Here is a 16,478-nt window from a genome sequence, read left to right as displayed (position 1 = left end):
AAGACTTTCAGTTAAATATTCTGGCAAACGTTAGGACGACAATTTTGGAGAGAAAAGAATCTTAAGTTATACATCTGCAACTGCCACCATATATATCTCCACGTTCACGAATAAGTGATCAGAAAAAATGGATAATTTACGACCAGGAAAAACTTTAAGTACTTCTTTTTCCGTTTCAAACCCACGAGCACGAATACGTAGAGAGCATCTTGGACTTTGAAACAAATAGCTGGAAACAGTAGAAATAAAAGCTCTATCATGGTTGGTTGCATGTGAAACTCTTTTTTATTCACTTTTGATTATGTTCTTCAGTTGCCGTGAAAACTAACCATACTTGTAACTAAGAGCACGTAGAGGGGAGGATGGGAGGGTGGGGAGGTTTATGAAATTGCCGTGGTAGCCTTAGGAAAAATTGGTCCGATTCTGCTTCAACCTGCGTAGTTCTTTTTTCCTTTCCCTTGCAAGAGAAGAAGGGTTAGGATAATTTTGAATTCTTGAAAAACCAAAACAAATCAAAACAAGTGTGAGAAATTCAACTTCAACGAAAGCTGTGAATAATTAATTCAGTTAAATACGACTTGATAAATTAGTTATAGCGATGGGAGAAGAACCAGGGGCAGTTCGAGCGAGGCGTGAACTTTTTTTTTCGGTGGGGGACGATTCAGATAGGACGTATTTTACGTCGTTTAATGAATGACATAAAAACGTAAAAACCTTCACATTCCCCCCCACGTTTTGAAAAACTTAGACAACGTAGATGTAGTTGGCGGTCTTAGGTGAGTTTTCGACGGCATGAGGAATGGGAAGCATAAAACTTAAAATCCTCCTGAGGGAATTCATCTACTCATCAGCAGCGGGGAAATCCTTCGTGGTTGAAAACGCTTTCATGGCTGTCAGCTGTCTTTGCTAGCAGGTTTATAGCTGGCTACATCATTGGTGGGTCTTAAAGAGAAACAGAAATCATGATGAGCGTTATGCTGGGTAAAGCTATCTATTCCTTTTCTCGATCAGATCGCTAAGCCAGCAAATACCACTTTATATCTGCTGGGTACCACCGACGATTTTTTCACACCTATGGCAGTTTATTGGCGCTTCAAGTTTGTTTTCAAGCTTCCCCAAGAGGCTGCTATCCGGCATTTTGAAATGTCGCATTAGACACATCGATGATCAGGTTTTTCGGTTATATGAAGCTATGCGAGCGTAATGAATCGTAGCGAACGCCGTAGGCGAATACTAGGAAATTTTATTGTCAATCCCTAACATATCTGACATCAGCGATATTAAAAGCTATCTTGATGCCCTCAGTGCAAAACACCATGCTTGGCGCGCGCCGATCAAGGCTTAGAATCGCCCTGGGGACTGATCATTCTTTATCGCCAGGTGGAGGGGGAGGTCAGAGAAACCAGAATCCCCCTCCCCCCAAAAAAAAAAGAAATAATAATAATAAAAATAAAAGGCTCTATAGTGTTCTTATGATCTCCCTCTTTGGTAATTAATAGGCAGTCCGTTATCTACAGTCCTTCCCTTTTAACCCTCTTGGAGACGACTGATTCCCCTCCGTTTCAACTGAAAATCACCGCCCAAAATCCTCCAGTCCCTTTCCATGACCCTTTCCATGACCCTTCCCCGACTTCCCCGATCCCCAGGCAGATCCAGAACTGTTTATGTGGCACTGATTTTTTTATCCTCAACGGAAAAAGTCGCATGTGGAAGACAGACATAGAGGTCACTTTGTAGGAGAAGCAAAATCAGGGCTTTCCATACATGAGTACCCATCCCTAAGGATTCGAAAACCTTCGTGGTATCTCCGGGACTATATTTAAGTTCTGACAAAGTTGATTTGCATTCACGAATAAAGTAAACTGTCTGAATTTGCTCAAAAACGAAATGAGCGCTTTTTTTTTATTCTTCTGAGACTGATATAATCACCAAAAACACTAACCAACCTTGATATTTTGAAATGAGGCTCTTAAGAGCAACATAAAAATCTGCAGAACTTGCAATTGCAGTTGTTAATTCTCAAATGTAAATCTGACCAGTTTTTAATCTAAAGGACCAAATTGTTTATTAAGTAATTGCAAAAGCTCGATGGGCGTCCGAAAGAAACTCTACTCCCTTCCTACTCCTCCACCCACAGCTTCCCACCCACAGTTGACTGGTTTAATCTCGTCACACCTTTTGCTAAGCGCGGGAAATTCCCGACGCGGGTGGCACAAGTGAAGTTGTGAGTGCTGTTCTTTCAAATTGCAAATGGACAACAGATCTCACCGAGAAGTTTTTGCTGATTTACAGTCTTCAATGAAATTCTTGTACCTTGAATTGGATGAATAGGAGCATGAAACCGTTGCAAAGGAAAAATTCAGGATATAAAGTTTATTTCCGAGGGCCGAAGCAAGGAACTCATCAACCAAACCGAGCGAATCAGCCTCGCCGTGAGAGGGTATGTTAAACCTTTAGCTGAATTTTGTTGATAACTCCTTGACGTTTTAACTTTAATTTTTTGAGAATACGGTCCGCTTACAATTTAATTCGCTACAAATTCAAATCGTCAGTCAGTTGAGACCCTTCACGATTTAATTCTTTAAATTTAGACATGAAGCTTCAAGTAGGATTCGTGGACAAGAACGCTAAATTAAAGAAAATATTAAGAAGTTCTTCGTTTATTACAAAGGCGAGTGGAAAAATGTAAGTAACATCTCCTTTACTTCTCAATTCATTGACATACAAATCTAACAGAGTGAGAAAAATATCCCATACTCACAGCTAAAAGACTTACATTACGATGAATGCACATCACTAGATTATATCTTACCGTTTGCCATTAATTATTTTTGCAGTTTGATGTAATATTTACCTAAGATCTGTGTTAAGTAAGGAAAGATTCCCTTTTACCATCTGTAAAGAGGAAACGCTTTCGAATCTACATGAGATTTTTTTGGAATTTCTCTGACAAATGTGTGAAAAAATTTTCTGGCCGCGGTTCCTAGAAAGCTGATTAAATAAGGTCTAATCATAACCGTTCCAATTTCCTCAAATGTGATTGGTGCATTAGCTGCTTTATCTTTCACAGTTGTAATCGGATAGTGTAATCGGACAGTTGATTGTGATCGGACAGTTCAAGCAGCCAATCATACTAATTCTACTCAGCCATGTCCGCATATGACATAATTGATCACGATAACCATAACAACAACCACTTATCCCCCCCCTAAACAAAAAGGAAGAATTTCCAAAATGGAGGAATGTCTTACTTCAGATATTGTCTCCACCGGAGATATCTGTCCTAAGTGCATTTGTTGTTTTCGGTAATTTTAACGGTTATGATTAAATGGTAACAAGATTTCGTGTGGTCCAATTCTGTCTGTGATCATGCTTGTGATTGACAAATCGGACTCTCGCTTTGCGGTCGTCTGATTTTGTTAATCACCTGTATGATTACAGACTGAATAGGACTCCTCTAGGTCCCATTACCATCATTAATCTACGATGACGACCGTTCTTTAGTGAGTCCGCACTAATTACTTGGCTGTGTAACCGCGTGATGCGGTTCCAGTCAAGACCCATAAATTGACCCTTGCTCACCATAGAGTCTCTAGTAGCTCAGTGGTTAGAGCATCCGACTAGATCACGGAGGGTCGTGGGTTCAAATCCCATCTGGGGCTCGGATTTTTAACTTTAATTTACTCACTTTGGATGGTTGGCTGCATCTTGATATGCCTTAACGTGACAGCGCGATGCTGTTAGTGAGTCCGCACTAATTACTTGGCTGTGTAACCGCGTGATGCGGTTCCAGTCAAGACCCATAAATTGACCCTTGCTCACCATAGAGTCTCTAGTAGCTCAGTGGTTAGAGCATCCGACTAGATCACGGAGGGTCGTGGGTTTAAATCCCATCTGGGGCTCGGATTTTTAACTTTAATTTACTCACTTTGGATGGTTGGCTGCATCTTGATATGCCTTAACGTGACAGCGCGATGCTGTTAGTGAGTCCGCACTAATTACTTGGCTGTGTAACCGCGTGATGCGGTTCCAGTCAAGACCCATAAATTGACCCTTGCTCACCATAGAGTCTCTAGTAGCTCAGTGGTTAGAGCATCCGACTAGATCACGGAGGGTCGTGGGTTTAAATCCCATCTGGGGCTCGGATTTTTAACTTTAATTTACTCACTTTGGATGGTTGGCTGCATCTTGATATGCCTTAACGTGACAGCGCGATGCTGTTAGTGAGTCCGCACTAATTACTTGGCTGTGTAACCGCGTGATGCGGTTCCAGTCAAGACCCATAAATTGACCCTTGCTCACCATAGAGTCTCTAGTAGCTCAGTGGTTAGAGCATCCGACTAGATCACGGAGGGTCGTGGGTTCAAATCCCATCTGGGGCTCGGATTTTTAACTTTAGAAAACACTTTAACCAGGAAAAAAATCTAGTCTGAAAGCACTACCTCGAAAACTCCACCTTAGGGATAAATTAAAGGTTAGACTTAGGACACCTATTGAAATCGTTTAACTTACTAATTAGGGAAAAAAGTAAATCAAAGTTTGTCAAAACAAACAAAATGGCTTATTGTTCGACTCTCCTTATTGACTGTTTGTTTTATTCATCCCTTTTCCTTCCTCTCAACTTCCTTTAATTCAATTTTCGACATTCCTTTCTCCTTTTTTTACCGTTTCTCCTCACACATAAATTCGTTAAACCGATCAAACTGTTTTGTGTTCAAAATTATTTATTCGAGGGACAAAACCTACTTTCGGGAACGTCTTTTTATTTCTAGATTAATTATCCTAGTGATAAAAAATCGATAGGATGACTAATCAGGGAAAGGCTTTCCAGGAACCAAGGCCTGTAGGCCCCATTAACTCTTTTAACGCCGAATATTACAGATTATTATCCCAGGCTCCGGGATATTTTAAAACGCATCGTAGAGTCGTTCAGGAAACCATTTGTTTTTACCAACCACGAAAGAGATAATGCAAGATCGACAAACGTCTCATAAGTGAAATTGGTCCACTTTAAAACTATTCACGAAGTTGGAACTGAAAGTTTTTCTTGAGCTTCCCGTGAAAGATCTGAGTAGCTACAGGACGTAGGGATTGGGTTCATTGTAGAGAAGAAAGCTTGTTATAAACTTATTGAGAGATCCCTAAACAATCGTTTACCGAGATTAAATGCCTTACACAGATTGCATTTCATAGGTTGAAATCATACAATACTGATTTAGAATGGAAACTACTAGAGGCTAGGAAATACAAGTATATTTTGAGCTGGCATAATAGTTAATTCGAATAAGTAAAGATTTGGTGAAGCATTTGACAATAAAAATCTGCGATAAAATATCATAAAACATTATAAAACATAACACGACGTTTCGACGTTTCCAGAACGTCATTATCAAGTGAAATAGAATAATAAAATCGAGTATATATATAATGAAACGGTGAATAAATTACAAGGCGTTAAAAGTTAAACAAAGAGTTTGGCCCTAATGGAATCGCTCTGGGTGTTTAAATTGGGCCTTATTGTTCTTATGTACAACATTTCATAAACAAGACAATCCCATTTCGTGCCACATTTTTTAAGCATTCTAAACTGGCTCTCATTGAGTAAGTCAATGTTCCCATGGGCATCTCTCAGGTGGCGACCAAGGACAGAGTATCGATGATCAGCAAAAATCGGTGAAAAATCGTAAATCGGTGTGACTTTGAAAATGAAGTAAAAGGCCCGTGTTCGTAGGATACTTTACTTCAATTTCAAAGTCACACCGATTTACGCTACAAGAAGTGTCTTATCAAAACAATGGTTCATCGTGCAAAGGAATTGTCCTCTACGCATCAAGCATTCGTCGATGAGTGTAGGCATCTAAAATCTATGTTTCATCGCCTTGGTTACCCTAGTTCTTTGGTGAACTGTATTATCGACAAATGTGATTATTCCTCTACACCAGATACTAAGACAAAATCTGATGAAACTTTAAGAGTCAGTATTCCTTTCAAAGATCAAGTCTCAGCGAACATTGCCAAAAGACAAATGCGCGATCTCAGTTCAAAAATCGGCATTGACGTACAACCAGTCAACACCAGTAAGAAACTTGAGCAGGACCTAAAGCTTAAAGAAATCAAGCCACGCATCGTAAATCAGCATAGCGTTGTTTACTGTTTTAAATGTGATTTGTGTGATTCAGTCGGATATACGACGCGCCATTTGTTTCAACGCATTGCTGATCATCGATACTCTGCCATTGGTCGCCACCTGAGAGATGCCCATGGGAACATTGACTTACTCAATGAGAGCCAGTTTAGAATGCTTAAAAAATGTGGCACGAAATGGGATTGTCTTGTTTATGAAATGTTGTACATAAGAACAATAAGGCCCAATTTAAACACCCAGAGCGATTCCATTAGGGCCAAACTCTTTGTTTAACTTTTAACGCCTTGTAATTTATTCACCGTTTCATTATCTATATACTCGATTTTATTATATTTCACTTGATAATGACGTTCTGGAAACGTCGAAACGTCGTGTTATGTTTTATAATGTTTTATAATATTTTATCGCAGATTTTTATTGTCAAATAATAGTTAATCTAGTTGTTAACCATGGTGTAAACATTCGTGTAAGACCATATCCCTAGGACTATTCTGACAAAAAAATCCTTTGTTTCTGTCTTTTTTTTAGGGGGAGGTGGAGGGGAAAGGGGGAACGGCTAGGTGTGACATTCATTCATTGTGATTAGAGATATAATATTGGTCAATTTTTTTACATATCAGTCGATGAGAAGTCACCTTGTAGGAATAATTCAATTTATCGTATGTAATGTTTTTGTAGCGCGGATTCTAAACTCATTTTCGCTGACAATTGCGCTGAAGATCGATTGGATAGAGCGTCTAAAATCAAACATTGATTCGTATAGCCTCTCTTGATGCATCAACCGGCATCAGGAGCCCATCAACGTTACCAGGGCTCCTGCTCGCTTTGAAGTAGGAACTTCGGTTTGATTGCATACACATTTTGAGTAATTTGAGCCGAGTGTCTTAATTTACTCTTGGCGCCCTTTGACAAAGTGTGGCTGAGTCACTTTTAAAAGTATATATGAAGACATACTTGCTCCACATCTATAGATCGACTAATAATGGGAAAATTTCGGTTACGCTATTATGGATTGATGTCTAGCAATGATTACATTATATAACCTTCTGCAAAAGTCAATATGTTAACTCTAAGAGTAGACTCAACAAGTACCAATAAGTGGGCGAAAGAAAGATTGGTGAATTTGTTTGCGAAATTTATTTAATAATAATTACGAGCAGTTACTTTGACCTTCGCAGCCGGCCGACAGTGTTATGACATCCAAAAAGTGACAGTGGTATATTTCCGAGCCAATGAATTGGTTGCTTATCAACCGCAAGTTGATCGGGGTAGGTAGGTAGGGTGCCAGAAAAAAAGGGAGTAAGTTTATAAAGAAGCTGTGGTACTGCATGGGTTGTGATCACAACGACATAATTGATTTAATCAACTGAGTTGATAACGCAAACTGACCACTGTAACTGAAGAGTTTCCTAAGTTGACGTTTTGAGCAGTAACCCTTGGTCAGCGGGAAGGGATTTTGAAAAGCTTTAAATCAGTTCCAGGGTTAGCTTTATGTCGGAGCAAACTAAGGGATTTTGGGGTTGTGTGTGTGTGTTTACAACGCAGATCAAATTAGAAGCGTGCGTGAATTCTAAAGGGAAATGAAGCACTGATTTGGAAGATACATTTTGGTGTGACTCCGTGACTTTCACGAATTAAAGAGTTACCTTGGTGGAAAAAAAGTCAAAATACCTTCACGTTTTTAAAAAATTATCGCTGCGACATTTTGTAATAAAAACGTATTTTGAAACAACCTGCGCATTTTGTCATAACGGTTGCAGTATTTTGTAATAAGGGTTGCAACATTTTGTAATAATCGTCGGTCTACGCAATTTCTAACAACATCTTGACGCAAATTCTAATCTCAACATCAAGGCCAAAATTACAGTACTGTGCAAAAGTAATACAAACGATTATCGTCGAACATTATGCTTTGTTCTTCCGAGATTTCGCCGGCGATATCTCAGAGCAACTGTTGAAATGTTTCCTGGGACTTATCATTCTTGAAGTAACTGTTGGAGTAATGTGTCCATTTATTTTTTCAAACGCCAACGAACTGCTACTTGACAAACTATTATTCGCAGGAGGGAATCCGAAAATACCTAATCTGTGAAATAATACTGTGTTGCAAGAACCTATCACAAAAAGGGCAAGTTATTACAAAGTGCCATAAAACACAAATGAACCGGAAAACTCGAAATTCTCGAAGACCATTCTTCGAGCCCGTCGTTAGGGATTTACGGTTAGTTAGCAACCAATTGTTTCACTTCCTGGTCGACGCAAAGCAAAAGTCTCAGTACGAATGAATAGCCTCTCCCTCTGGGCCAGTTTTTTCATAATCAGATTAGTCATGTATTCCTGGCTGGACCGCAAAGTCACCTAGACAATTCCAACGGCGTGCATCGATCAAATTAGAGCAAAAGAAAAAAAATAGGAGAAAAGCCAAAAGAGTTCCCTTCTATCTCACGGCGATTGCCACCTGGCTTTCATTGAGCAATTAGTCATTCATTTAACTGGTTTCTTCTTTTGTCGTTCTATTAACATATGAACTGAAGTAATTCACTTCAAGCAAATGTTAGATCGCAAAATATCCATGACCCGAATTGTTAGAAAATTAGGTGAGCCCCCATTCCCACCCCCCTCGCAAAACACCGTCTTCATCTCATATCAAAATACTGGATAAGCCGTTATTCCGAGTTCGCTTTTAATCGTATGATTTCTTGTTTAGAAGAAAAAGTTTTTTTCTCTCTTATTGTAGCCTGTTACGGGCGCTCAATCGATAAAACGAAGCCTGATAATAAATGGCGCGATGGTAGCGACTTGGCGAAAAAATAAGGGAGGTTTGGGTCGAGTCAAGACCCGACCCAAATCTACTTCCTTTTTTGCGCTCTGCTACTACTATCGCCCCGTTCTTTTAAATCCCTCAGTTTTACTAACTGAGCACCTGGAAAAGGCTATTCTTGGAGAATCTGGTACTATTTTAAGTTTTTAAAAGAATTTCAAGAACATCAAAAGCAAACATCCAACATTACATTTTTCTCCGACACCCGTCGAACTATTCAGTTTTAAATTTCAATTTGATACTTTTTCCCAGGGTGATCCTAAAGAATTTAAATGTTATCTGGTAAATGAAACGAACTCTTCTCATATGACACTCATCAACAGTAAATTTTTAGTGACCTTTGACGACTTCAACTTTGCTGGATTTGAAAAACATTGCTGAGGGCAAACGTCTGACTATCGGACGTGATGTTTTTGTGTACCCCATGGAGCACGTACTGGTTCATGTGTTTCATTTGCGTTATTAGGGGAGTTTTGCCATTGTTCTAATGTGACGATTGATCTTTTTGGGTTCCTGATAACTGTCCGTACAACAAGCTTTTACAGCACCTCTCTGGGCGTTGACCCCACCCAGTCGTCTCAACTAGCGTAGTTTGGCTTGAAAATTCAGTGGACCTACTTCCTATTCTGCATACATTTGAGGGAAGGAGGAAATTGCTTACTGGAGTATGTAGCGACGCTCTTTCTTCAAAGCGCTTTTTCCTTTGCAACTGAACGACAGGAAGCTTCACTTCGATGTATGAGTAAACCTTTCGGTACTTTTTTATTACGCAACAGAAAGAATATCAAGATTTGTGTTGGGGAATATATGTATATAAAAAAGCGGAGGAACTTAAAACCGCCTAAATAGCCCATACTCGACCTAAAAACCTCACTGAAGACTTAGAAACACTCGAATGGGGCGAAATATCCAATTCTTTTTCGGTTACATTCCTGATATTTGGCTCCGAATGTCAGGATTTTACTTACACGAATTCTATTACGTAATGACAATCGAGTGCAGATGTTCTCGTATATCGAGCTCGGGCTGAATGTGACTTAATTAGGTTAAGCCATTCAGCGTGAAAGCTGCTTTTAGTTTTACTTTCCTTCTCCTTCTTATAGATAATTTGGAACTAAAAGATTCTCTTCCCCTCCCTGCATTTAAAAAAGAACTTTTCAACGAGACCGTCCACCGGTCTGAAATTGGGTATCCGTTGCTTCCCAAAATATACTAATTACCCCTCGTTAAGAAAAACATAAATGTTCGTGGAATCTATAGGATGAAAACAATACTTTATTGAAAAATCGTGTGTTTTTCTTGCCTACTAAAAATTCTAAGTTGCCTCACAGGTCTAAAATTAAAAAACTAACACACTCGTCACAGAAAATCTTACCAAGTTACCTTACAAAAAAGTTTTTTTCAAACGGCTGTGCCACATTATATACTCTCTAAATTTACGAAAAATTTCAAATCATTCCGCCGGCCGCTTTTTTGAGCGCACAACAAGTGAGTTAATAGTAGTATAATGCAGAACTACTTTCAGATTTTTACCTTGCATTTAAGAACATATTAAACAGCACTTGAGTGCCAGGTTTCAGGAAGAAATGAGGCTGTTTAAAATATCAAAGTATTTATTTCTCTAAGTCAGACTTGGGTTCTTTGTCTTTCATAGGGAGACGGTTTCCTCGCAAAGGTCCGTTGGTTGGGGAAGTGTTACTGAACTTTGGGGTATTAACCGCTTATCACCTGAAATAAATTTGTTAGCCCTTCCTTCTCAAATGATATGAAACCGCTACCGAATTAAAAACCATAAACTTGAATTAGGTAGTATTTCAAACGGAGAATTTCAATGTTAGGAGTCAGCCATCAACCCCTCTTCCCTTACTCCTGGTCTAACAATTATTTCTCAACAATCAGTGTTGATCAACAGGGTTTTGATATTGCTTCTGCTTTCAATTTGTCTTTTCAACCATCCTTAAACAATGGTTTTAGAAACCTACTTTGCATGCAAAGTGATACATTTAGTAATGGTTTTCCGCAATGCTTTGCATATGGAAGACCTCAATGTTCAGACAACCCCACAGAGCGTCATTCCTAACATACATGTACATATATCCCTTGTTTGCCGATGATCAGTTGTTCTTTTGTATGATAAATTTGCCATTTCCAGTTTCAATTTGGTATTAAGATAGGCGTGATTGAGATGGACATCAACACCCGAATTATCTCGCAGCGCCACCGGAATTAGCAAATTATCACATCACAATAGTTTATGTCCATCGAAGGGCATCATACACGTGGCGCTACAAGGGGTCAGTTCATCGTCTTAAATGCTCTACTCTATCAGTTATGTTTGTTTCTTTAGCGTGCAAAAATAAATCAAAGCCCTAGATGAGTATTAAGCTCGATATCAAATAGCAACATTGCACTTCTACGTGAATTCGAAGGGGTTAAATGATCAAGGTATTTACGTATCAAAACCAATAAAATCATCACTTCAGAGGTATAATGCCTCGGGGTATTGAAGAGGCTATCATATTTCTCTTCTGTACTCTTTTGAGGAATTTATATATGAAGACTAAAGTCACCTTTTTTTTTTATCATCTTAAATCTAAACATCCAACATCCCACGTCAAAAAATTTGCTTCAAAAATAGATAGCTAACTTTCAAACAGCCTTGTTACCTTCAGACTCAATAAGCTAAACGCGTCTGCGGATGTCAATGGCTCTACTTATGTCTTCCTTTGCATTTTAAGAGCAGCCACATTCTTTAACTTTCAAATCTTGTAGGTCCTTTTTTGCAATGTTATACTCATCGTCCCAGTACAGCATTGAAAAGGGCAACATTTTTGTGGGGGAGCAACAACTACCAGTGTAAGCAGGTGGACCCAGGTTTTTTTTTGCCGCCTCTTGCAGTATGATGGCTCGTTCACTAGTAACTCTCGTATGAAGGCTGTCACAAGAACCTTCACAGAAATTGGCATAGAATCCCTGCGGATGTATTACCCAATCCCAGCCAATTTTGACGAAATCCACGTAAAAAGTGCGGCGACAGCACGATACTGCTTGCCCGGCAGGGCAACCGTTATCTTCGCGTTTTTTCCTCTTAAGTGTTCTTGGCTTCTCTAAGTCGATAACGAGAAATGGCCGTAGTCTGCCTCGCGAGTTGATTAGCTGACTAACGTTCGAATCACAGTCCAGGCAAGAGATTTCTAAGGCCTGTACGCCATTGTCGGTTCCATTGCCAGTTCCATTGCCAGCATCGTATTGGTTAGCTGTCTTGTTAAACCAGTGCCGAACGATTTCTTTCACGTCTATCATTTCCCATCCTGAGCCTGTTCGTTTTGATTTTAACTTGGTCTTCGTCGTTCTGCGGATTGGTACTTTGGAGGTGCCTCTGGGTGACTCTTTGTCATGTGCATAAATGTGAAGTGTTTTCTTCCTTAGCTCGTGTTGTCTGCTTTTCCGTTTATGAACCCACAAAAACGCAGAGGGCACTAAACTGGACAGCGATTTTGGCTCAATTCTAAACTGGAAAATCAACTTCTCGGAAAATTTGCGCTTTGATTTCGAAGGTGAAACTTTAGCTAAAATTGAAGAGAAAGAAAGCGGGTAATTCATTAGACTAAGTTAAATATAGTTTTGTAACATAATTAGAAGGGATATTTGATCATCAATCAGTTAGCAGCGAAAAAATTAAAGCTAGCCTATGTGAATTTTTTTTGTATGCCTCTTTAGAACATTTGTATACCACATACTTGTCAAATATGAAAACATTGAAGGTTTTGATTATTTGCATGCATCCTATTGTCTCACCTGCTATTAACTGTTGTTTGAATTAATACCAATTGTTCCTAGTGCCCCTCCTTTTATATAAAGTTTGACATTCTTTCATAGGTACTGTCTGGATAATTTTGTTAATGTGAGATGGTAGAATGGCACATGTTTCTAAGATTCCGTGTCCTTAGTTGAAGATAAACTACAAGCTACCGATGCAAGGCTTTAATGAAGTAAGGAATGACGAAAATTGGTTCACTCTCCCTCCATATTTTGCAATAAACCTACGTGACAGGACTAAAACAATTTCCAAAGCACTCTCTGAGCGGTTGTGAAAGGACATATAGAGCGACTCCGCCTCCTAATGTTCGTAACACAATGACCATTAACTTAGAAGCAGAATTCAAAACAAAACACGTTATTTCAGTTAACACCGCATGAGGTGCCAAGAACTAATATCTAGAACGTCAAGGCAGCATTTTGTGTAATTATGAAGTTGTTGCAACATTAGCTCTTGAACTTTGCTCTGTTACTGTCTGCGGTGACGAGTGAATTGACAAGAAATATGCTGAAATATTTTAACTGCTGCCCTCTTGACCATGCCGGTATCAAAATGTCCTGAAAACAAAGGCAAAACTTGAAAGCCGGACCATGACCTTGATGGAAATAATCTGTGGAGAAACACGACAAAATGCGACTTCGTATCTACCCCTTAGAGCACGCAAAATTGTTCCTCTTACCTTTTTCGCCGAAAACAATGAGTTTGCTCGTCTTGTCATACTTTCTGTCTTCGTACTCTTCCGTTTCACTGTCATCGTCATTCATATCAATAAGATTTAAACTTAAAAGAAGGTCTGCGATCATTTTGTCCTTTGTTTTTTCTATGTGGACGACTGGTTGTTTGTCCATTTGAAGTTTTTTAAGTATTTTGGCCTTGATAATCTCGATTCTCAATTTGTACATATCTGAATCCTCGGTATATAGGTCGTTGTTTCCACTGGCGGTCGGTTTCTGATCTTGCACATATCCATTTGAAGTGGGAATTGACGTCGGAGTTTTAACATGTGCTAGCGACGTGTTACTACTAGGCGATGTAGTAGCTTTATCACGGTTCACGCTCAGAGCGTCTCCTTCAGGAAACGTTATCGCGGTTAGATAGAGTGCTAAAATTGCGCTGCAGGAAAATCCGGCCATTTTAGCACGAGCATTGACTAGTGCTCTGGTCTGATGACGATGAGTTGGAAAATTAACACAAAACCTGTTTGCACAGCTCATAAGCTCATAAGCGCAGGAAACAGTTTGATTACCACCTCGTGAGATCGAAGCATTTTAACAAAGAGGATTGTACACAAGCGCAAAGGCTGTCAATAAACCGATGAATTGACCAATCACATGTACGCAACCTTTCATCAGATCACATGTCTAATTCATTGTCTTTATATTGTTGTGCAGGCCTCTTGATCTCCTTGGAAGTGTTTCACCGGCGAGCTGATTTTGACAGGGCTAACCATATAAACCACTAATCTCTCAATCAAGAGGTGATTGCAATTTCCGGTTCTTGAAATTTCCTACTCATCCCATTACCCGCCGCACTCGTTGGGTAACTGGTCGTATTATTTGTCGAGAATGTCTGCTAATAGTTTGGGAGGTGATAGCTAAACACTGCACTCCCCTTATCATCAACAGGTCGTTGCCAGTTTTCTTTAATCTCATTAAAATCAGTTTATTATTTCTCTTGCCTGTCATAGTGTACAGCCTTTGACTGTCAACACATTCATCTTTGATGTTAATAGGAAAATATATTTCTTTGTCACCAAGGTACAATGCAAACGGCGTATTGTTGAAAATTTCATGGCAAAATGCGACTAAACGAATAATGATAGGTCCCCAGAGATTAAGGAATTAGCGATATTTTATTCAAAATAGGCTCTTGTAAGCTTAAACCCCACTAATGAAAAGAGGTCAGAGCTGGTATCAGCCTGCATCATTTTACAAATCTCATCAGGCTACGATGTCAGTGCTAATAGATACATGTTCACAAAATCAGACTGAAGGAATCTTAATACTCCGGATTCCAACACTTACCCCAACTTTAGCAGATGATGGCACTAATTCGAACTACTCTGCATTAAATGTCTGAAAAACGACTTTTAAGGTGGAAATTCTTGACCCATGTAGGATCTTAATGACCGTTTGATTTAAAGCCTCGTCAAACAGAAATGCAATGCGTTCGAGTGTTATACGTGCCGGGCAATTTTTGTGTATAGATTTGATGAGTGTTTCGTGACCAGGGGAGTGAATTCCTGCGCACGTCTTTTTATAATTTATAATTCTATAAAATTTTATGTCTTTTACTTCCCACAGAAGCTTATAAAATCGCCCACAAAGATAAGAAAAATTGGCTACAGGGTTCTTTAGCGAGCCATTATCTATAAGGCCTGTACGCGATTTAGCGAAGACTTCGAGGGTCATGTTTCTAGTTCACGGATGCAGGAGTTTTAGGTAGTAAATACTCTTTCAGTGCGAAGGAAATGCTAACTACTAAATTAGAAAATGTTGGTTGTGGTATGAATTAGTCATCCACTGTTACTAAACTGGTTTGGAAATTACATGCACTTTGGGTTGCAACACACTCATTTCCCTAAGCTTGTCAATCAGTTTTACATCTGTAGACTAATCACCTTGGAAAGGCAAAACGAAATTATCAGCTTTTAGGTGACTATTTGCCGCCGTACCTAAAAATAATTACACGGTTAAATTTTGATTGTATGATGAGATAAACTATTTTATCGCATAAAGCCCAGAGGCTTCCAGCAAAATCTTAACGTTTATATTGAATTTTGTTATTTTTGAATCAGCTGCATAGATATTAATATTAGGAGCACGCGCTTTTGTATCTGTTCATATGAAAGGTTTTTTTTTTAATAGATAGTCGAAATTGGAGTGACAAATCATGGAAAGTGTTATGGCGAAGCATCGACTGATTAAAACTTGAAAACAGCTGCAAACTCTTAGTTTAAATTTACCATATGTTATGGCTTGTGAGCGCAAACAAACTTTTCTTTTAACCTCTTCCGCAAACAAACGTCAACGGAATCGATTTCCTGCTATGTTTGTGCGTGGGTGTTTAGTAATTGACAAACAACCATTTTAAATGTGTAACTCAATAAAGCTTCCCCTCGCAAATAAACTTTTTTAGAGGTTGCATTGCTTAAATAGTTTCACGAGTTTGTACTGGGTCATGGAGAAACTTGCCAAAATCATTACAGTAAATCACTAGATTAGCGACAGATAACATCCATTTGCTTTGAGAGATACGCGCACTGTGTGGTGGTTGCACACTGCCCAGAAAAATTTTTAGCAGCCAAAATAATCTGTCTGTCTCCTTTTGGTTTGTCAATGTACTTCTGAGCAAACAATTTTAACAAAGCACTAGACAATGTTGCTTTACCAATGCGGAAAATGTTCGACAAAGTGAAATGTCTCCTGACATGTTGCGGATAGTTTATCATTAACTACATGTACATCGACAATCAGCGACCCACATTTGTTTATTTTTGGTTAAAGGTACTTAAAACGGATTTAGCTCGGAATTTCAAAATTCCAAAGCTTTAACATGTCGGTCAGTCTTGGAATTTGAGAGTGTGCAGTAAAGATACCCTTCTAAATCTACAAACGGTTTTTTTTTCTTTCACGGCGCCTTGGGTTTAGGTGTTTAAATGGCTAACCTCAAAGTAAAGAAAGAAGTTGATA

The 16,478-nt window shown here is 39.1% G+C and overlaps 2 protein-coding genes across 2 annotated transcripts; one reads left to right on the top strand and one right to left on the bottom strand.

Annotated features, from left to right (window-relative positions):
- Positions 1–2,335: 2,335 nt before the first annotated feature.
- LOC149037271 (uncharacterized) lies at positions 2,336–6,442 on the top strand. Its single transcript, XM_089188420.1, has 2 exons — positions 2,336–2,440; positions 5,732–6,442. Exons 1-2 carry the CDS (start codon positions 2,336–2,338, stop codon positions 6,416–6,418), a joined length of 792 nt encoding a protein of 263 aa, XP_089044546.1. The 3' UTR covers positions 6,419–6,442.
- A 3,781-nt stretch (positions 6,443–10,223) lies between these two features.
- On the bottom strand, positions 10,224–14,030 carry LOC113673240 (growth/differentiation factor 8). Its single transcript, XM_027189627.2, has 2 exons — positions 13,466–14,030; positions 10,224–12,535 (listed from the first exon to the last, which is right to left on the bottom strand). The coding sequence occupies exons 1-2, from the start codon at positions 13,998–14,000 to the stop codon at positions 11,700–11,702; spliced, it is 1,371 nt and encodes a 456-aa protein (XP_027045428.2). The 5' UTR covers positions 14,001–14,030; the 3' UTR covers positions 10,224–11,699.
- Positions 14,031–16,478: the final 2,448 nt, after the last annotated feature.

This window comes from Pocillopora damicornis, chromosome 11 (assembly GCF_964200805.1).
Source record: "Pocillopora damicornis chromosome 11, jaPocDami1.2, whole genome shotgun sequence".
NCBI lineage: Eukaryota > Metazoa > Cnidaria > Anthozoa > Scleractinia > Pocilloporidae > Pocillopora > Pocillopora damicornis.
This window is presented reverse-complemented; position numbering and strand designations above follow the sequence as displayed.

Coding starts and splice junctions, on each gene's coding strand:
- LOC113673240 (XM_027189627.2), bottom strand. CDS start 14,000: ATGAGCTGTGCAAACAGGTTTTGTGTTAATTTTCCAACTCATCGTCAT. Junction 12,536..13,465: donor CATTGTTTTCGGCGAAAAAG/GTAAGAGGAACA, acceptor CTTCAATTTTAG/CTAAAGTTTCACCTTCGAAA.
- LOC149037271 (XM_089188420.1), top strand. CDS start 2,336: ATGAAACCGTTGCAAAGGAAAAATTCAGGATATAAAGTTTATTTCCGA. Junction 2,441..5,731: donor ATCAGCCTCGCCGTGAGAGG/GTATGTTAAACC, acceptor CCGTGTTCGTAG/GATACTTTACTTCAATTTCA.